General features: G+C 40.6%; 1 protein-coding gene across 3 annotated transcripts in view; it reads left to right on the top strand.

Annotated features, from left to right (window-relative positions):
- Positions 1–20,734, top strand: part of DCAF5 (DDB1 and CUL4 associated factor 5) — a 107,776-nt gene that overhangs the window by 26,458 nt on the left and 60,584 nt on the right. For 2 of the 3 annotated variants that reach the window (XM_043554371.1, XM_043554373.1), the window contains exons 2-5: positions 3,142–3,285; positions 6,633–6,669; positions 7,738–7,877; positions 9,652–9,781. In XM_043554371.1, the coding sequence (XP_043410306.1) occupies positions 3,142–3,285; positions 6,633–6,669; positions 7,738–7,877; positions 9,652–9,781 (451 nt within the window). The remainder of the gene's footprint in view (positions 1–3,141; positions 3,286–6,632; positions 6,670–7,737; positions 7,878–9,651; positions 9,782–20,734) is intronic. The other variant, XM_043554372.1, reaches the window with a different exon arrangement.

Here is a 20,734-nt window from a genome sequence, read left to right as displayed (position 1 = left end):
TGTTTCTGGCAAAAGGTCAAGTACTACAGGAAGGTGTAAAGTAAGAATTAAAATATAAGATATAAAATTTCTCGAGTCAACAAAACTAAAAGACAGTCTGTGTGGGAGAAGATATTTGCAGATGACATATTTGACAAGAGGTTAGTATCCTAAATCTATAAAGAACTTATCAACGTTTATTTATTTTTGGGACAGAGAGAGACAGAGCATGAACGGGGGAGGGGCAGAGAGAGAGGGAGACACAGAATCGGAAACACGCTCCAGGCTCCGAGCCATCAGCCCAGAGCCTGACGCGGGGCTCGAACTCCCGGACCGCGAGATCGTGACCTGGCTGAAGTCAGACGCTTAACCGACTGTGCCACCCAGGCGCCCCTATAAAGAACTTATCAAACTCAACACCCAACAACTAAATAATCCAGTTAAGAAATGGGCAGAAAACATGAACAGATATTTTTCCAAAGAAGACATCTAGATGGCTAACAGACACATGAAAAGATGCTTAACATCACTTTCATCAGGGAAATACAAATCAAAACCATGATTAGATACCACCTCACACAGGTCGGAATGGGCAAAATTAACAACACAGGAAGCAACAGGTGTTGGCGATGGTGTGGAGAAAAAGGAACTCTCATGCACTGTTGGTAGAAATGCAAACTTGTGCAGCCACTCCGGAAAACAGTATAGAAGGTCCTCAAAAAGTTAAAAATAGAACTATCCTACGTTCCAGCAAGTGCACTACTAGGTATTTACCCAAAGGATACAGAAATACTGACTGATTGACATGGTCACGTGCACCCCAATGTTTAGAGCAGAATTATCAACAATAGCCATATGATGGAAACAGCCCAAATTCATTGACTGATGAATGGATAAAGATATGTATATATTTATGTACAGTGGGATATTTACTCAGCCATCAAAAAGAATGAAATATTACATTTGCAACAAATGTATAGAGCTAGAATGTATTATGCTAAGTGAAATAAGTCAGAGAAAGACAAATGCCATATGATTTCTCTCATATGTGGAATTTAAGAAACGAAACAGATGAACATAGGGGAAGGGGGGAAAAGAGAGGGAAGAAAACTATCAGAGACTCTTAACTATAGAGAACAAACTGAGGGTTGGTTGATGGAGGGAGAAGGGTGAGGGATGGGCTAAATGGGTGATCCATATTAAGGAGTGCCCTTACTGTGATGAGCACTGAGTGTTTGTATGTAAGTGATTAATCACAAAATTCTACACTTGAAACCAATTTTACCATACATGTTAACTAAAATTTAAATAAAAAGCTTGAAATAAAAAATAAAAGGTTCCCAATAATATAAACCCAAAAGAATTAAAAACAGAGACTTGAACAGATATTTGCACATCCATGTTCTTAGCAACATTATTCACAATAGCCAACAGGTGAAAACAACCCAAATGTCCATCAGTGGATGAATGGATAAACACAATATGGTGTGTGTGTATAACAGAATAGTAGCCTTAAAAAAGAATGGAATTCTGGTACATGCTACAGTATGGATGAACTTTGAAGATATTATGCAAAGTGAGCAAGACAGACACAGAAAGACAGCTATTGTATGGTTCCACTTACATGAGTTAGCTAGAACAGTTAAATTCACAGAGGCAGAAAGTAGAATGGTAGTTACTGAGGGCGGGGAAAGTTATTGTTTATTAGGTACAGAGTTTCAGTTTGGGATGATATAAAGATTCTGGGGATGGATAGTGGTGGTGGTTGCACAACAGTGCAGATACAAAGAATGTGCAAGTATACGGTGTAAATATATAGAATTGTATACTTAACAATGGTTAGAATGGTAGATTTCATGTTTTATGTATTTTACCACAGTAAAAACGTCTCCCAACTCTAGTCTGGAGATGGTGTCCAGTATAAACAGTTTCTTTTATAGATATATAGATAGGCAAATACAAACATAGATATGCAAGTATGAGCATATTAGTTCTGCTCTTTGGGGGCACTCATTTAGGTGCTTGGAGACTCTGCAGTAAATAAATTGACAAGGATCCTGCAGTCCTGGAGTTTTTAAAATTTTTGTTTTACACAGAATGCATTTTGGTACACATACTGTTTTACACCTTATTTTCCCCCTGCACAAAGACCTTTGGACATCTTTCCAAGTTCTAGATTTACTGATTGCACGGCTGCATGGTGTGCCCTCGTATGGGTGTGCTATAATTTGTGGCTGTTGTATTGAATGGAGAAGGGGAAGAAGAGGAATAGAGATTGCTGTGGTTTGCTGCTCATGTTTGCCCCTGTTGTAACTTAATTTTTATTAGGAGACTAATATAGGCTTGTTATAAAAAGTGAGGGGGTGCCAAATAAATAAAAGTAAGAACCCTCCAGTCTGTTCTTTTTATTTTAATCCTATTTCCTGGAAATAATAACCACTGTTAACCATTGTTAACACGTAACAGTTATTTATCCTTCCAGACGTTTTTAATGCATCTGCAAAAATAAAAAATACATAGAACATAATTATTCTCTAGGAGCTGGCTCATGCAGTACAATACTGCTCATTTAATTCAGACTATTGTAAGCTATGCAAAGGAAAAGAGCTGAACCTGGGCTTCATGAGAGCTAGGCTCTGTCTAGATCCTGCTGTGACAGTCAATTCCTTAGTTATCATTTGTATGCTGTCCCATATTCAATGAAATCACATCAAGGAGAGTGCTTTGAAAACTAGTATGCTAGAACTATTACCATGGAGTTCCTTGGTTGCAAGCATTAGAAACCAGCTCACCTTCTGTTAGATAAGAAAAGGTTGCCGGGAACATTAGTAGAAGGATTTTAGGTAGCAAGCAAAAATATATTTAAACAACCGAGTCTCTGGAAAGTCAGGAATAGAGTGCCTTTGAGGGTTTCAATATCAGTGTTTATCCCTTTCCATATGTCTGTTCAAGATTTAATTCCTGGGGAAAAGTGAGTGGCTTAGAGACCATGTATCTCCCGATGGTTAAGGCGGTAGAGTCCTGGGTTTATGTGCCCCATCAGAATCTCACAGAGTCGGTGAGTTGCAGTTTTGGAAGGGATAGAGTTCAAGGCTGGCAAAACTGAGTGTCAGCCTTGAAGTGTCAGCCATTTTAACCCTAGATTCTTATTCCCCTCTCAAGGAGGAGATGACCGGCGGGTTCTGCTATGGCACATGGAACAAGCTATCCATTCGAGAGTCAAGCCCATACAGCTGAAAGGAGAGCACCATTCCAACATTTTTTGCCTGGCTTTCAACAGTGGGAACACCAAAGTATTCTCTGGAGGTGAGAAGAAGGGAGACTTCCACCCTAGGAAATTCACTGTGGCTGAGATTTTAGATGAAAGAGTCCAAAAAGTAGCCTTGTTTTTCTTCCGTTATTTCACTGAGCTATAGAAATGGTTTCCCATAGCTTGTCTTCTCTGCATTACAGCAGTTTAGACATGTATGTGAGAGTAATTCCTCCTTCCTTCCCTCCTTTCTTCTGTTCTTTTGATCCTTTACTCTCATTCTTTGTCTTTTTTGATAGAAAATTTTTTACATTGCAATGTGGCATACAGAAACATGCACACATTTAAAATAGTACTTAACCTTATTATGTGTGGTACATTCTGATTTTTTAAAAATTCTATTTCATTTTTAAAGATATTTTTTAAATGTTTATTTTGAGAGAGAGAGAGAGAGAGGATCCCAAGCAGGCTCCTCACTGTCAGCCTGGAGCCTGACACGGGGCTTGAACCCACAGCTGTGAGATCATGACCTGAACCGAAATCTAGAGCCAAAAGCTTAGCTGACTGGGCCACCCAGGCACCCCTCGTTTTTAAAGATCTTAAAGGTTGTAACTCAAATTGATGTTGTGATCCATGGGTGGCTCCTGTTTGAAAAACATTGTGTTAGGGTACAATTGGAATGGCCTGTGCTCAAGCCAGCCTCTTGGTGATGCCTTTCATCAACCACACTCCTTTCTGAGCACCGCATTTCTAACCCTGACCTCCCTTTTGCACTGCAGATTTTCGCGTGGAATATCTACCCTAAAAGCAATTTAAGTACAGCAAATCTAAAACCAAGATTATTAGTCTTCTTCTCCTGCACAAATACTTCCTCTTGTTCCCTGGATTCCCTTTCTCAGTTATTATCAGTGTTCACCTAATAATTCAAGCTATTAGGTTTAAACTTTAAGAAACTGCTTATATTGAAGCACTTTCTTAAAAGGTTTTTTTTTATAAATTTTTTTTTTCAACGTTTATTTATTTTTGGGACAGAGAGAGACAGAGCATGAACGGGGGAGGGGCAGAGAGAGAGGGAGACACAGAACCGGAAACAGGCTCCAGGCTCTGAGCCATCAGCCCAGAGCCTGACACGGGGCTCGAACTCACAGACCGCGAGATCGTGACCTGGCTGAAGTCGGACGCTCAACCGACTGCGCCACCCAGGCGCCCCTAAAAGGTTTTTTATTTTTATTTATTTGTGGGGAGGAGGGGCAGACAGAGGGGGAGAGAATTTCAAGCAGGCTCCATACTGTCAGTGCAGAGCCAGATGCAGGGTTCAAACTCACAAACCTTTGAGATTATGGCCTGAGCTGAAATCAAGAGTCAGGTACTTCACCAGCTGAGCCACCCAAGTGCCCCTGATATCAAGCACTTTTAACTTACAAAAAAATGACAGTTTCACCTGGTTCAGTCTAATAGAAATCTTGAAGTCATCCTCAAACCTTTCTTTCTTTCATTTACCTATCTTGTGACTCACCAACCAGACTTAGAAGCTTCTCATATTCATCCTTTTAGTTTCTGCTCTCTTTCCTTACCCACTACACTGGTTCAGGCCCTTATCTTTGACCCGGACTATTGCAGTGGCCTTTGTGATTTCTGCAACGTCTCTAGCCCTCCTAATTTGTCACTTATACAAGTTTTCTTTTAAAAATAAAGTTTAACCATGTGAACCTCTGACCCTACAGTGTCCACAGGATAAAGTCTAAACTTCAGTCTACCTCTCTAGCCTCACTTCCCTCCCCCGCATTATGTACTCTAGCCCACTACACCACTTGCCATCTTTGGTGCCCTTGTATTGTTTGCTCTTGCTGTTCTGTCACGGGTCATGATTAATTGTCCGGTCCCCCCAATTCCCCTGAGTCTTCCATTGGTAATAGTTTTGGGTTATTAGAGTTTCTGTTCAAATGTCTCCTTCCCTATAAAAACATTGACGTCTTCTGCCATGTATTGTCAACCTGCTCCTGAAGGAAATAATTGCTCCTTTGTCTGTGTCCCCATTGTAGAGCATATCACTACAACAAGATAACCCATTTTGTCACTGTTTGTGTAGCTGGACTGGGAGTTCCTCAAGGGTCAGGCAGAATCTGCTCTTCCTGTATCCCTATCCCCTCAGCTATTCCTATTACCTAAAAAAAGGCATTAGTATGGTTTTGATTTACTCGGTATGCACCCACAACAGAGTTTGTAGCCAGGGCTTTAAGGTGACCTGGGCCACATCTCTACCGCTACTTTTACTTTCTGTTTAAGTGCCTGTTGGCTGTGCTTTCAGCGTGGAGTGGGAATTTTTGTACTTTTGTCTTTTCATAAGGTTTTTATGTTTGGTTATATAAACTACAGGACTACACATAATTGTGAATGTAGTATTTTTAGATTCCTTGATGGAATAAAAGAAAAATGCAAGAGAAAAAAGTTGTGGATAAAAACTTTCCTATCATTTATAACCCTACAATCATCACATTTTAATGGCTATAAAAATAATAAGGATATGAATAGCAGCAAACATTTATTGGGGGCTTACTAAGTGCTCAGCCCTATTCTGAATGGTTTTACAAATCTCTTATCATTGCAGTAACCCTATGAAGTATGTACAATTATCATCCCTATCTTATAGGTAAAAACTGAGGCATAGAATATCTGTATTCTACGTCTCACGGTTGAGTGTTTTGCTTAATTAAAAAAAAAAAAACTAGATTGGATGAGTGAATTAATTTACCCATGATCATTTATTCATTTTCTTAATGGCCACAGTTTTGTTGTTGTTGTGATGGCTGTTTATATATATATATATATATATATATATATATATATATATATATATATAATAAAATATATAAAAATATTTTTTTTCAATTGAATAATTCATTTTGGAAACTCATTATGTTATACCTAGTTGCTACAAGGCTTTCAAAAATTCTTTATAAGAATATCCTAGCCATGGGGCACCTGGGTGGCTCAGTTGGTTAAGCGTCTGACTCTTGATTTTGGCTCAGGTCATGATTTCTTGGTCATGAGATTGAGCCCTGTGTCCAGCGTGGAGTCTACTTAAGATTCTCTCTCTCTCTCTCTCTCTCTCTCTCTCTCTCTCTCTCTTTCTCTCCCCCTCCCTCACACTCCCTCCCCCTCTCTCCCCCCCCACCCCTCTTGCTTGCATGCATGCTCTCTCTCTTCTCTCTCTCAAAGAAAAAAAAAGAATATCCTATCCTGAAATTAGTGTTATAAAGCTTCTTTTCGTAATTAATATTCCTGCTTTGTATTAACATTGACTTTGTTCATATGTTTTCTGAAAACTTTAAAATTTTATGTTGTAATATGGACAGGGAGCACTTTGCAGGAATTTTCAAATGTCTGCTTTTCTCCCTTACAGGAAATGATGAGCAAGTTATCCTCCATGATGTTGAAAGGTAAATAGATTGTTGGTATGTGAAGGTGACTGGCTCTGTTTCTCATATGAAGAGAGGCAAATTCTCTTTACACCAATGTTGTTTTTTGAAAAACAATTTGGATTTTAAAAAAAGAAAAGGGTTTATAAATTTGGAATGAACTTATACTTTTTAGGTGAAAATTTAAAGGGAGAGATTGGAAGAGAAGGAAACAACAACATAATAATGACTAATCTTTATGTGCTAGGTACTATTCTAGGTGCTTTGTATGTATTAATCAGTTTAACCCTCAAAATAATTTTATGAAGCAATACTATTATCGTCTCATTGCAGATGAGGAAACTGAGGTGTAGGGATGTTAGATAACATAAGGTCAGGTGGTGGTGCTAGGATCTGAACTTAGACAGCTTGGCCCCAGAGCCATGCTCATGTTTACTATACCAGACTGCCACATCAACCCTCTTCTACCCCTGCTGACATCAGACCTGGCTGCTTTAAAGTTTTCCCTTGTTTTTGGAAATCAACCACCACCTCCAAATCTGTACAGAAGCAGATGCATTCTGCAGTAAGTGAAAACACTCAGCTCATCTCTTGAGTTACCTTCAAATATGCGTATTTAGTGCAAAAAGCAAACTTACCATGAAATCTATAAAAAGTTTTTCTAATAGAACTTTTATTTAAAAAAAATTTTTTTGGTATTCATTTATTTTTGAGAGAGAGACAGAGCATGAGTGGGGGAGGGAGTCAGAGAGAGAGGGAGACACAGAATCTGAAGCAGGCTCTAGGCTCTGAGCTGTCAGCACATAGCCCGACACAGGGCTCGAACTCACGAACTGTGAGATCATGACTTGAGTTGAAGTTGGACTCTTAACCGACTGAGCCATCCAGGGGCCCCAGAAGAGTTTTTGTTTTTTACCTGAAATTCAGTACCTACTTTCTAAGGAAATACAATCTCCTTTGGGTTTCACTAGATTGACTTTCTACTGGAAATGAGAGAGAACCCTACCTGAGGAACTCTGGGGCTGGGACTCTGCACTCTGCGTGTGCATGTGTGTGCCTGTGTGCCTCTCTCTGCTCTCTGTCTCTCAGCAGTGAGACCTTGGATGTGTTTGCTCACGAAGATGCGGTATATGGCTTGTCGGTGAGCCCCGTGAATGACAACATTTTTGCCAGCTCCTCAGATGATGGCCGGGTTCTTATCTGGGACATCCGGGAGTCCCCCCATGGAGGTAGGGTCAAAGGGCTGTTGGACTGTGTTGAAGAATTTGATGTCGAGTTCATTCAGATCCAGTTGATGACCTGAGTAACCTGAGTGGGAGAGATGGGAAGGGAAAGGAAACTCTTGGGCTGGGGCATAGATGTGTGTCTCTGGAGGTCCCATCCTACCCCTTAGCAGTCAGAAGTGAGGCACCTTTCTCAGTCCTCCTTGAGCCACTTGTGAGTCTCCACAAACCCTTGGACAGTAAGCACCACAGCACCTTGATACTTAATGGCCCCAAGGGATAGAGATGCAATTCTTCATTGTAGAGAGTAGCTACCAAAGGCCAGCTCTGTGTGTGGTGCTGACATGCACAGAGTCTTGGTTATTTACAGAGAACAGGTGTGTTATATACACTTGCATCCTAATTTCAGATGTGTGTATAGAAACTGAAAGTGATGGCAAATACTCTCTGTGTAAGGGGGATTGTCCAGGTGAGCTCCTCCTCCAAATGTGCTCTTTGAGCTTCTGAAGTATAAGAATGAAGTATTGTTTTGTTGAATTTCTCCGATGTTTTTCAGGAAATGCATCATTTCCGCTCATTTCCTGAATAGAAAGTTCACTCTGTAACTCTGCCTGTCTTCAAAGACTCTTTCCTCCAACTGTACCCTCAGTGTCACCCCTGTGCCTACATTTAGTGTAGTTTTGTCAAGATCATAACCTGTGCACACAGAATTGCTTTCCTGCCTGTCTTGTCTGACAGGATCTGGATCTTTTTCTTATTCTATATTCAGAGCATTTTAACATGCTGGGCTGTGCCCCATTATTGAGATTCAGGCTATAAGAGAAGCTTGTTCTTAGGGTCAGGAAGATAAGGTAGCTCCAAGGAGCAACTGTGGCTGGGTCCCCATGTCCTAGGTAGGTGAAATTCTCCTTTCTCTGCACTGCCCGCTGGCTAAGATGACTGAGCACCCCAGTCCAGAGGCTTGTGCAGTGTCCCATGTGATATCTGACACTGCGGAGTGCGCTCTGTTGCTTCTAAACAACTTCCACAGGAATATATCCTTCTGGGTAGCAGGGCGATTCATTCCTTCCTCACCTGGAGCCAGCTAGTCTATGCAGAGGGCTGCAGGGTTTCTAAGTGAAGTTGATTAGAAGCTGGCTGGACGCAAGAGTTCAAGTATTAGGTGCTTTTTAAAAATATTACAATACTGGGAATGAAATCATAAAATTCTAGACTGAGGCTATTTTCCTCTCAATTTAGAGAGCAATTTAGAGAGAAGGGAAGACTGCTATTATGTTTCATCATCATTTTTCTCATTGTTTTGCTTTGTCTTCGTTAAATTTTTGCGTAGTTGAAAACTTTTAATTTCTAAAACTAATAAATTTGGATTAAGGTACAATAATCCTACCAGTAATTGGTTGTAAATTTTTTCAGCTCACGTGGAATTCAATTTTACTTACTGTTAAATAGCTTACCTTCCCAGTTCCTGTAACCATTTCTGTTTTGTCACAGGATCTGAAGAGGTACAGTGCTCAGTGTTTCTGAGTATTATAGCTTTAAGTTTGTTTGTATGTGCTAGAGTTGCTGTTTTCAGACTTTGCATGCAGAAAGTATGTGTTAGTCCTTGTTGGAGCCTTGTGACTAGGGGTGACTGCTGGAGTGATGGACTACTTTGGGGCTCTGGCTACTAGGACAGTTACTATAGGGTGTGATTCTCCTCAATCACATTCCTGCTTTGCCTGCCTCTGGCCCAGAGGTGCTGAATGAGCTATGGGGCTGATTGTCATTTCTCTATTCACAGAGCCCTTCTGCCTGGCAAACTATCCATCAGCCTTTCACAGTGTCATGTTTAACCCTGTGGAGCCCAGGTTATTGGCCACAGCCAATTCAAAGGAAGGAGTGGGACTCTGGGATATTCGAAAACCTCAGAGGTGAGCCCCATTTATTCATATGGTGTTAAAACTTCCCCCACCTCAGCTCTCAGGTAATGTGATCAACCAGCAAGGGTTGTGAGAACCTGTTTAGCTGTTGATCTCAATTGGACATCTCTTAACATATACTGGTGCCTGTGAAGCCAGGGGAGCCCTGTCCCAAGAGACAGGCAGTGTGAGAAATCCACACTCCTTGCTAAGGGAGTCGTAAATTGTAATTTGACTCTAGACAAGTCAATTAAAGGCAAATAGATGAACTAGTGAGAACCTCCCTTCAGTACTGCCTTATATCTTTAGGCCCAGTGTTTCCCAGATGCCTGGGAGCTCTTGTGGGGGGAGGGGGGGGACGGAGGAGATGGAGGGGAAGAATGTGTCAAACTCATGGCCGCCGAACCATGGACTCTTAATTCCAGGCTGCAGGGTTTTCCAAATGAGCTTCAGGAGAACAGTGAATCCCCCAAATTGTGTGGAAATTGTATTATGTACCCATCTAAGTGCATTTTTCTGTGACGGGAGTTTGCTTTTTTTCGGTTTCTCAACCAGACTAGTGGTTAAAACAATAAAGGTTAAGAGCTGCTGTAGTGTTAGGGACCTAATGTGTTTCCCCTTCTCTTTGCTTTATTAAAAGAGTACACTTAGGACGATCTTCAACTGATGGTACAAATCATTAATAGAAGCATTTCAGGCATCATTAAGGGAAATGTGTGGATGGGTTCAAATAGGAGGCTCTTTAATGTTCTTTAAATCCCATGGGTGAGGGACAAGCTTTTATGGCACCTATACTTAAAGCTAGCCTTGCTCCTCTGGATATTCTGCATGGAGGTAACTTCCTACTTTGTAAAGCAATATTGCAGAAGAATATCATGGAAAGTAAGAGAGGTTATGATTTATTTCATAGGCCTCAAATGAAAGGAGCAATTAAGTACAGAGGATTATCTCCCTTGGTGATTTTTAGTTCTAGCTCATTCTCTCCATGGGGCAGTCAGAGGGAGCTAGAACTATTGCAGCAGATCTATATAGCTCAGAGGGGTGCTCCTGGTGTTGAGCAGGGCTCCCTGAGTTTCCTTAGAGTAGCAGACATTTCTCCTGCCCTCTCTGGTGCATACACACCCAGCCCTTGCTTTCTCACCCTACTGAAATGCATACAGTGGCAGGACCCCTAGTGTGCCTTTGCACTGTGTGCGCTGTGTGCTCTCTGCCTGTGTTTCCCTGTGTTCAGCTGTAACAATCTCTGCTACCTAAGACTCTTTAGAATAATTGTTCTGGGGAAAAAAAGAATAATTATTCTGCCTTAACCATATTAATAAGGGGCAGAATTTGGGCTAACTACGTCAGCCTTCTCCCAGCCTACTACCCTCCATACTTACCATTGTAATGAATAGCTAGTAACTGGAATGAGGCCCTGAGCTGTTCATCCCCAGTGGAAAGCTTGAATAGTGCATGCTGTCCTGCAGTGTCTTGAAAGAAGAGGAAGGGTTAAGTGTTTTAATCCTCCTCCTGATTTTCTCCCAGCAGTTCCCTACTGTGCGTTGTAGTTGGGTTCTCTTCCCCTTTCTACTTGTCTTCTCACTAAACATGGCTTCTTTAAAAAAAAAAAAACCAAATGTCTGGGGCACCTGGGTGGCTCAGTTGGTTAAGTGACCAACTCTCGATTTTGGCTCAAGTCACGGTCTTATAGTTCATAAATTTGAGCACTGCATTGGGCTCCACACTGACAGCGCGAGCCTGTTTGGGATTCTCTCTCTCCTCCTCCCCCCACCCCCAAATAAATAAACTTTAAAATAGATAAAATCTAAGTGAAATTATTGTCTTATTTTAAAGTAACACTTATTAGATTTAAGGTTTATATCAAGAGAAGTGTAATGAAACAAAAAAAGAAAAAAAATCCTATCTCCAGATTATCTCTGTTACTTATAATTTCTACATGTTTGTACATCAGTACAGTTCTCCTTCTTGGTCTCTAGTCCTCTCCAAAGGTAACTGTAGCAGTTTCTTATATCTTTCCAGAACGTAATTTCTTTTTTAAGTGTATTTATTTAGAGAGAAAGTGAGAGTGTGTGTGCACGTGCATGCTTGAGTGGGGGAGGGGCAAAGAGAGTGAGAGAGACAATCCCAAGCAGGCTCTGAGCTGTCAGGGCAGAGCCCAATGCCGGGCTCGATCCCATGAACTGTGAGATCATGACCTGAGCCTAAACCACGAATTGGATGCTTAACCAACTGAGCCACCCAGGCACCCCTGTTTTTATATTTTTAATAAAAATTGTTACATTGTCCTGCCACCACCAAAGGCTGCACTGATTTACAAACCTACCAACTATGCATGTGACTACACATTTGTCCAGACCCTTACCAAACACTTACACTGTCTTATGAGGGGAAAGATTATCTTCTTGTTTTGATTACTTCTTTAATTATGAATTAGGTTATATGGTTTCTTGGGGAACCTGTAGTTTTCAAAGCCCATATGGGAGAAAAGTCCTCTAATAAGGCTAATTGGTGATCTTGACTGATTCCTTTCTTGGAATAAAAAGAGGAGCACAGTGGACTAGGATGTTTTTATTTGTTATTTTTCTATACTTCTAAGATTCTGTGTGGTTCTATGGGTGTGAGGTAGACAAAGGACATGAAATAATCTTGGGTTCCTGTTCTTCATCCGCTGGTGTTTTGGGATTGAATTACAGATCTTTTCTGTTTGAATTCTCTTAGTACGAATTGGTGTGGGAGAGGAAGAGAAGGGCCTTTGTCTTTTCCGTGCAGGATTAGTTATGCTGAGTTGCAATACATGATTTCTCTCCTCAACACAGCTGCCTAGAAACCCCAACCTAGATCCTGGGGCAAATCTGAATCCCCTGGGAGGACAACCCTAGAACTAAGTAGATCTATTCCAAGGGATACTTAAAGTCTACAGAGAGAGTTTAGGGAATTTGAAACTCTCAAAATTGCAGGTAAAGTTGTGTGTGCTTGTGTATCTGACTGAGCACATATGGCAATTTTTCGAGGGGTTGGAAGAGAGCTTTTACTAGGTTCTCATAGAGACATTTGACCCCCAAGAGGATAAAAGTTGCTCAGTGTTCTAACGATTCTAGATTTAGAACCTACTGTGGTTCCTTAGCATGCTTGTAAGTAATTTTCAGCCTATTAAAGCTTGGGCTTGTGAGTGAATTCTGGGCCTCCTAGAAACAAATATAATCTTCATAGCTCAATAAGGGGGCCTCACACTGAACACTTTTTTCTTCCTGGCTTAACCTATGGATTATTCTGTGCTGGAGTGGTTTCTCAGACCTACCCCAAGCCTAAGCTGTACCTCTTTACTTTAGTCTGTAGGCATGTGAGTGGGATCACATGTGTCCTGCTTCTGCCCTGAAATAAGCTGATCAAAGGGCTGTCTGGTCGAATAAAATGTTAGCTTTAGAGGGGACTTCAGTTATCATCGGATCTGACTTCTTCACATACATTGCAGCAAGGTAAGGCGAGGCAGAAGCTCTTTTGATGGTTTAGAGTGTACAATCTGAAGCCATCATACCGGTTACACATCCAGGCAGTATACCTTAGTAGCTATGTATTCTTGAAAGTTACTTCACCTCTCAGTGCCTCATAATAATAAATAATAGCTAACATTTATTAAGCATTTCTTACAAGGGATAATGACAGACATATGAATAGTTCTTTGTTTAGTCCTTATGACAGCCCTATGAGGTAGGTTCTATTCCTGTTTTAATGATAAGGAAATCAAGGCACAGAGTTGAAGTAGCCTGTGTGTGTATATTGGTGTATCATGTCCACCCCCTCCCTTTTGAAGCAAATAAGGTCCTTGTATATTCTAGTTTTCTTTCAACTATGCCCCCTTGCGATAGACCTTTGTCAGGATTCCTCTCCCGATTTTTCCAGTACAGACATGTCTAACTCTAAAGTCTGAGTCTTTTAGATGTTCTGCCTCTAAAAGTTAAATCCTTTTTCACTGTCTCCTGGCCTAGCCTCTGTCTACATGCTAGCTTTCTAAGTTTCTTGTTATTTCTAATCCTGGAGACCTGTGCACGTTATTTATTTTGCTGCAGAGCTTGTCCATAGGTCAAATGCAACCCAGAGAGATATTTTGTTTGGCCTACATCATTAACAGTGTTTGGGAAATTACACCGAAAAATCATAATTTCTAACACCTCTTGAAAAAGTCAGAAGATTTGGTATCATTGGCTCTTTATTCTCACATGGCAATAGTCGGCCAAAGCTGCAGTGAGTTCTTCAGACCTTCCAGATATGTTCCACCACTCCTATATGTCTCAATCCAGGGATGCTCCCCTCATTTACATTACTTGCCTGGACCTATAGACATGGGAGTTTGAAAGGTCTGCTTTAGGGATAATAGTGGTAATGAGTGGGCCATCCGGTAGACTGGGTGAGGGAGAAAACATCACACACACACATATACATTGCACATTAGGACCAGGCTTCATTCCTTTCATGTGGATTAGTTCTGCCGATGTCCTTTTATAGCCATCCTCTCCTTCGTCACTGCCAACATCCCAGTTATTTCTTGCTTGGACTGGTGTAGTGGCCTCTGAATAGGTTTCGGATCTGTGAGCTTCTAAATTTGAGAGAGTTCAGGAAAAGTGACGATTCCCTTCCTGTTACTCTGCTTGTTTCACCCTTTTAATTCCCTCTTTCAGCTGACTGCTCACTTACCACCTCTCTCCCTTCTCATATCTTTAATTTCTGTCACTTTCTGTCAGAAACTGTTAGTTCTGTGACAGGTAATCGTATCTTGCTTTGACAAGGATAATGAAGAGAGTGATTCTTTCCCACTCAATGATAAAACTAGGGCAAGCCAGGAATTCCTGGTAAAGACTTACCTTGTAAGATAGTGCTTTCACGTGGTGTGTAAATGACACATCTGAAAATGGGCAATGAGTGCAAATTCCTACCATCAAAAAAATTTCTCATAGGACCTCAGCTGGCTTTGGGAGCCTCTAGGTTAAATGTGTGTTTTGTGGGGCCTGTGTCAGTCCTGCTTCTGGAGAGACCAAATTAAGTGTAACTCCTTGCCCTCTGAACAAACCAGACAGTCTCTGCCACGTTGCATTTTGGGGGTTGCTTGTACTATTATGGGAAAATAGAGCTCAGGGAACAACTTCAAAGGCTGGAAAAGGCGCTCATGGTCTGCTCTTTGTTGAAACTTTAAAGAACAAGGCTATCCAGACCAGAGTGCAAGGCCATTAGGGTAGACGAAGATTTCTTAAACACGACCCAAAAAGCGCTATACATGAAAGAAAAAAAATGGATAAATTGGATTTCATTCAAATTAAAAACTTTTGTTCATCAAAGACAGTGTTAAGTGAAAAGATGAGCCAAAGACAAGCCATGATCTAGGAAAAAATTATTCATAATACATGTATTGAACAAGAATTCCTATCTAGAATATAATAGAACTAAAAATCAGTAAATAAAAGAAAACTCAGTTTTAAAATGAGCAGAAATGTTGAATAGGTGCTTCACAAAAGAAGATACCAAAAAGCCAATAAGCATTTGAAAGGTATTCAACTTCATTACTCCTGAGGGCAGTGCAAATTAAAACCACAGTAAGGTATCACTATATATCCTGAATGGTTAAAATTAAAGAGACTAATAAATAGTACCAGGTGTTGACAAGGGCATGGAGCAACTGAAACTCTCAGACATTTTAGGTGAGGGTAACTTGGTACAACCACTTGGGAAAACTCTTTGTCAGTGTCTACTAAACTAAACATGTGACTCCACGACCTAGCAACCTCACTCTTAGGTATAGCCTAAGAGAAATGAGTATGAACTTCCACCAAAGACATGTACAAGAATATTCACAGGTGCTTTATTCATAAGAGCCAAAAGCTGGAAACAACCCAAATGTCCATGGAAGAAGAATGGGTAAGGAAACTGCAGAATAGCCATGCGATAGAGTATCACACAGATATGAAAAGAGTGAATTATAGACACACATATTGACGTGGATGACTCAAACAGCCATAATATTGAATGAGAGAAGCCAGATAGATAGAAAAGAGTGTTTGGTGTTCAAGAATCAGCAGGTTATAGAAGTCAAAATAGTGGTCACTATGGGTATTATGAGGAAAGCTTCTAGGATTTTATATCTGGGAGGTAGTTTCACAGGTATATACTTTAGTAAAAAAAAATTTTTGAGCTATATAATTAGTGCTCTTTACTGTACAATTTAAAGTATGTTTAGGGGCACCTGGGTGGCTCAGTCAGTTAAGTGTCCGACTCTTGATTCGGCTCGGGTCATGATCTCGTAGTTCATGCAGAGTCCAACTGAGCCCCATGTTGGACTCTGCACTGACAGCAGCACAGAGCCTGCTGGGGATTCTCTCTCTGTCTCTCTGGCCCTCCCTCATGTGTTCGCTTGCTCTCTCTCTCAAAATAAATAAACTTTTAAAAAAAAAAGTATTTAAGGTGTTTAAAGTACATTTTGTTTTATTACTTTTCAAAATTCAGCCTTTTTCTTTTTTTAATGTTTACTCATTTGAGAGAGAGAGAGAGAGAGAGAGAGAGCGCACACCAGCAGGGGAAGGGACAGAGAGAAGGAGAGAGAGAAATAAGCAGACTCCACACCATCAATGCAGAGCCCGATGCGGGGCTCAATCTCGTGAGACACCCAGATGCCCCTAAAGTACATTTTTAAAAATCCAAGATCACTATTGTCTCCCTGTAGGTATTTGCTTTCCCTGTGATTCCAGTGGTTGTAGCAATATCACCAGATCTCAGGGAATGGCTTGAAGGGACAGAAGAGGGAGGGAGGAGAGTCAGGAGGACCTAGCAGTTTGGATTATGTAGAGAATCACCAGAGAAGAGCTAGGGATTGTTGGAGTTTAATTGTCAGAATGATTAGGTCTAATCAGGGGACATGCTTTCAGGTTAGCCACTCCTTTCTTCCCCACTCTCCCATCTTTCTGTATGTACCTATGCAATACTCAGGCAAGTGGTCCATCCACCAAGACCTACACTGAAAGCTTGTTTTCTCCCTAGAACTGATTCCTTTCTTGTTTGTTTTTTATCATTGTCACCATTACTCCCACAGTCATCCCAGCTGAAACCCCAGAGTCCCATTTTCCTCTTCTGTCTCTCTCACCCTCTGCCATAACTAGCTTTGTTCTGCATTAGTGCCTGGCCACTGTTTTCAGTTCTGAAAGCCCCAGCTCCATCTCAAGCCCATAGCACTATTTCTGGAAGGGACCAGCTGCCCTGCCTTCTTAACTTGCCTCCTGCTTCTGCCATATAGCACACATCCTTCAATATCACTCTTGCCATTCCCCTACCCAGGAGCTTTAGTGAGTTCTTGTTATCTTTGTTCATGGGCACATCCTCAGAACCTATATGTGGGATGCTCTAAGAAAATGTCTTTTGGAATGAATGTATGACCTACTTTACTGGCTAAAACAACTCCTTCAGCAAGCAATCTGCTCCTTCTCTGGTGCCAGTGTCCCTCCTCTCTCCCCCTGTACTCTCTTCCACATACAAACACAAATGGAGGAGATAGTTTTTTCTTGTTTCTTTGGATCTTTTCAACTTTTAGTACTTTTCAGGTCCACAATAAGTTAGTGCCCCTCAGGAAAAGCATCCTTGCTCCCTGTTACATACTCAAAGCTTCCTTTTACTCATTGTGTCCCCAGCACCTGGCAGAGTTTTGGCACAGACTGTGTGCTGCATGAATGAAGCTTTGTCTTCTACGGGAAGAGATCTCTTTATTCAGAGTCTCTGTAAAGTACTTACGGTTTGTGGCATGCATGTTGCTTGGCTTGGTTGCTGCTTTCGCCATCATTAGTTTTCTTTTAATATGAGTGTTTATCTCCAGCTAGACCATTACTATATTTTTTATTTCCTTCCCAGTGTCCAGGAATTGCTTCTCAACAAAAAAGAAGTGCTTATCCTGATCTGTACTATCACCTGTCATGTTTTCCTATAGATTTTCTTTTTTGAGAGAGAAAGAGAGCGAACAGGGGAGAGGGGCACAGGGAAAGAAAGAATGAATCAGTCCCAAGCAAGCTAGCTCCACACTCAGCATGGAGACTGATACGGGGCTCAATCCCAAGACTCTGGGATCATGACCTGAGCTGAAATTAAGAATTGGACATTCGGGGCGCCTGGGTGGCTCAGTTGGTTAAGCGGCCGACTTCGGCTCAGGTCATGATCTCGCAGTCCGTGAGTTCGAGCCCCGCGTTGGGCTCCGTGCTGACAGCTCAGAGCCTGGAGCCTGCTTCAGATTCTGTGTCTCCCTCTCTCTGACCCTCCCCTGTTCATGTTCTGTCTCTCCCTGTCTCAAAATAAAAAATAAACGTTAAAAAAAAAAATTAAAAAAAAAAAAAAAGAATTGGACATTCAACCAACTGAACTACCCAGGTGCCCCTCCTGTGGAGTTTTAAGGAAAGGGCCATGTTTTATTTATCTCTAGAGCCTAACACATCACTTAGAATATTGGTACCTTCAGTAAATATTGAATGAGTGCATAGTTTTATACTCATCCCCAAATAGTCTGTATTTTCAAAGCAGGGTTTTTGTAATGTTTTCTGGACCTATTAATTCCTTGAGTGTAATGGATCAAAATGTTGTCTCTAAGGAATAAACCCTTAAAGGAGGTAGTAAGGGTTCTTGCTGGGTTTTGACCATCTGTCAGAGTTATGTTGGGGAGTCAGATTCTGGTGAAGTTGCTGTCTGGTTTTTAGGCCACAAGGTGGAGCTCTAGAATCAGCTTTGTCCAATGGAAGACACCAGGCCCCTGGTATCCTAACCCAGTGGTTCTCAAACTTTAGAGGGCATTAGAATTACCAGGGGATCTTGTTGAAGTACAGCTTCCTGGAGCTCAGATCCAGAGATTGAATTGTGAGACCTGAGGCAGCACCTGTGAATCTGCCATTTTAAACAGATATCCCAGGTGATTTAGTAACTTGGTTTATCCTATAAGATGGAAGTTGTGGTTATTCAGAGGTCCACGTTAAATTTGTTTCTGTGTTCATTCTAACCCAGCGTCTTTGGGCTTTAGGCCAGAGCTTCCTCGTGTCCATACCAAGCACAAATGTGCCTTTTATAACAAGAGACTTAACTTCAGACCCAAACATCTAGGGAATACCCTTCCTTTAATATTCCTCAAGTATTGTTTATTTAGAAGGAGGTGATATTAAATCCCTAAACCAAGGGGACTTTCTTATTGTAAAATCAAATCTTGACTTTATGCTTTTTAAAAATATTTTTATGTTAAAACAATTTTAGGGGCACCTGGGTGGCTCAGTCATTTAAACATCTGACTCTTGATTTTGGCTCAGGCCTCATGATCCCATGAGGGTCTTGGGATCGAGCCCTGCATCAGGTTCTGCATTGAGCATGGAACCTGCTTGGGATTGATTCTCTCTCTCCCTTTCTCTCCCTTTGCTCTTCTCCCCCACTCACGTGTTCTCTGTCTCTGTCTCTGTCTCTCTCTCTCTCTCTCTGTCTCTCTGGCTCTCAAATAAAACACACACACACCCAAAAACAAACAAAAAAACAATTTTAGATATATATAAAAGTAGAATAGTAAAATGAATTCCAATATAACTATCACCCAGCTTCAGTATTTAATCCATGAACAATCTTTCATTTATTCCTCATCTGTGACCTCCCTTCCCAATTATTTTGAATCAGTTTCCACATAACATTATATCATTTCTCTATAAATGCTTTAATATATATCTCTGAAAGATTATTTTTCAGTTGAGGTAAAATTCACATAACATACAATTAACCATTTTAAAGTGAAAAATTCATAGCATGTAGTACACTCACAGTGTTTTACAACCACCACCTCTGTCTAGTTCCAAAATATTTCCATCATCCTAAAATAAAACTCCTACCCTTTACACAGTGACTTTCCAGGATATTTTTCTCTCGCTCCTAGCTACCATCGATCTACTTTCTGTCTCGATGGATTTACCTGTTCCAGATGTTTCATCATCATGTGACCTTTGATCTGGCTTCTTTTGCTTATCATCCTGTTTTTTGAGGTTCATCCACATTGTAGCATGTATCAGTACTTCATTCCTTTTTTTGACAGGATAATATTCTGTTGTATGGATGCGCCACGTTTTATCTGTTCACCCATTGATGTACATTTGAATTGTTTCCACTTTTTGGTATGATGAATAGTACTACTATTAACATTTATGCATAAGTAAATTTGAGTACCTGTTTTCAGTTCTTTCGCATATACACCTAGGAGTGGAATTGCTGTGTCTTAGGGTAAATCCTGTGTTAAACTTTTTGAGGAACGGCCAAAATACTTTCCATAAAAAGATAATTCTTTTTAAAAATATAACCACAATATTGTCACACCTAAATACAATAACAATAACTCCTTAATATCACTGCATGTATTTAATTAGTGTTTAAATTTCCTTAATTGTCTCATGAATGCTACAATTGTTTGTTTTTTGTTTTTTTTGAATCAGGATTAAAATAAGGTTTATACATAAAAATTAGTTAATATGGCTTCTGAGTCTCTTAATCTGTAGGTATTCCTGCCTCTCACTTTTCCCCCTTGCAATCTATTTGTTAAAGACACTGGATTATTTGTCATATGGAATTTCTCACATTTTAGATTATGCTGATTGCATTTTTATACTGTCATTTAGCATGTTCCTTCTTACCCCAGTTTTTTCTATAAATTGGTTTTAGATCTTGGGGCTTAAATGTATTCAGGGTTTTGTGGGTGGTTTTGTTTTTTGTTTCCTGGGCTTTTTTTGGGTTACAGAGATATTTCATAGATGGTGTTAGGTATGTCCATAGAAAGCTAAGAATGTCTAGTTTTGTCTCTCCCTTTGTTTTAAAATACATTGACCGACTTCTTAGTTTAGCTTTTTAAAATATAAGTAATGTGGGGCGCCTGGGTGACTCAGTCGGTTAAGCATCCAATTCTTGATTTTGGCTCAGGTCATGATCTCA

Source organism: Prionailurus bengalensis, chromosome B3 (assembly GCF_016509475.1).
Source record: "Prionailurus bengalensis isolate Pbe53 chromosome B3, Fcat_Pben_1.1_paternal_pri, whole genome shotgun sequence".
NCBI classification, from domain to species: Eukaryota; Metazoa; Chordata; class Mammalia; order Carnivora; family Felidae; genus Prionailurus; species Prionailurus bengalensis.
Note: the sequence above shows the minus strand (reverse complement) of the source record. Positions and strands in the feature narration are given on the sequence as shown.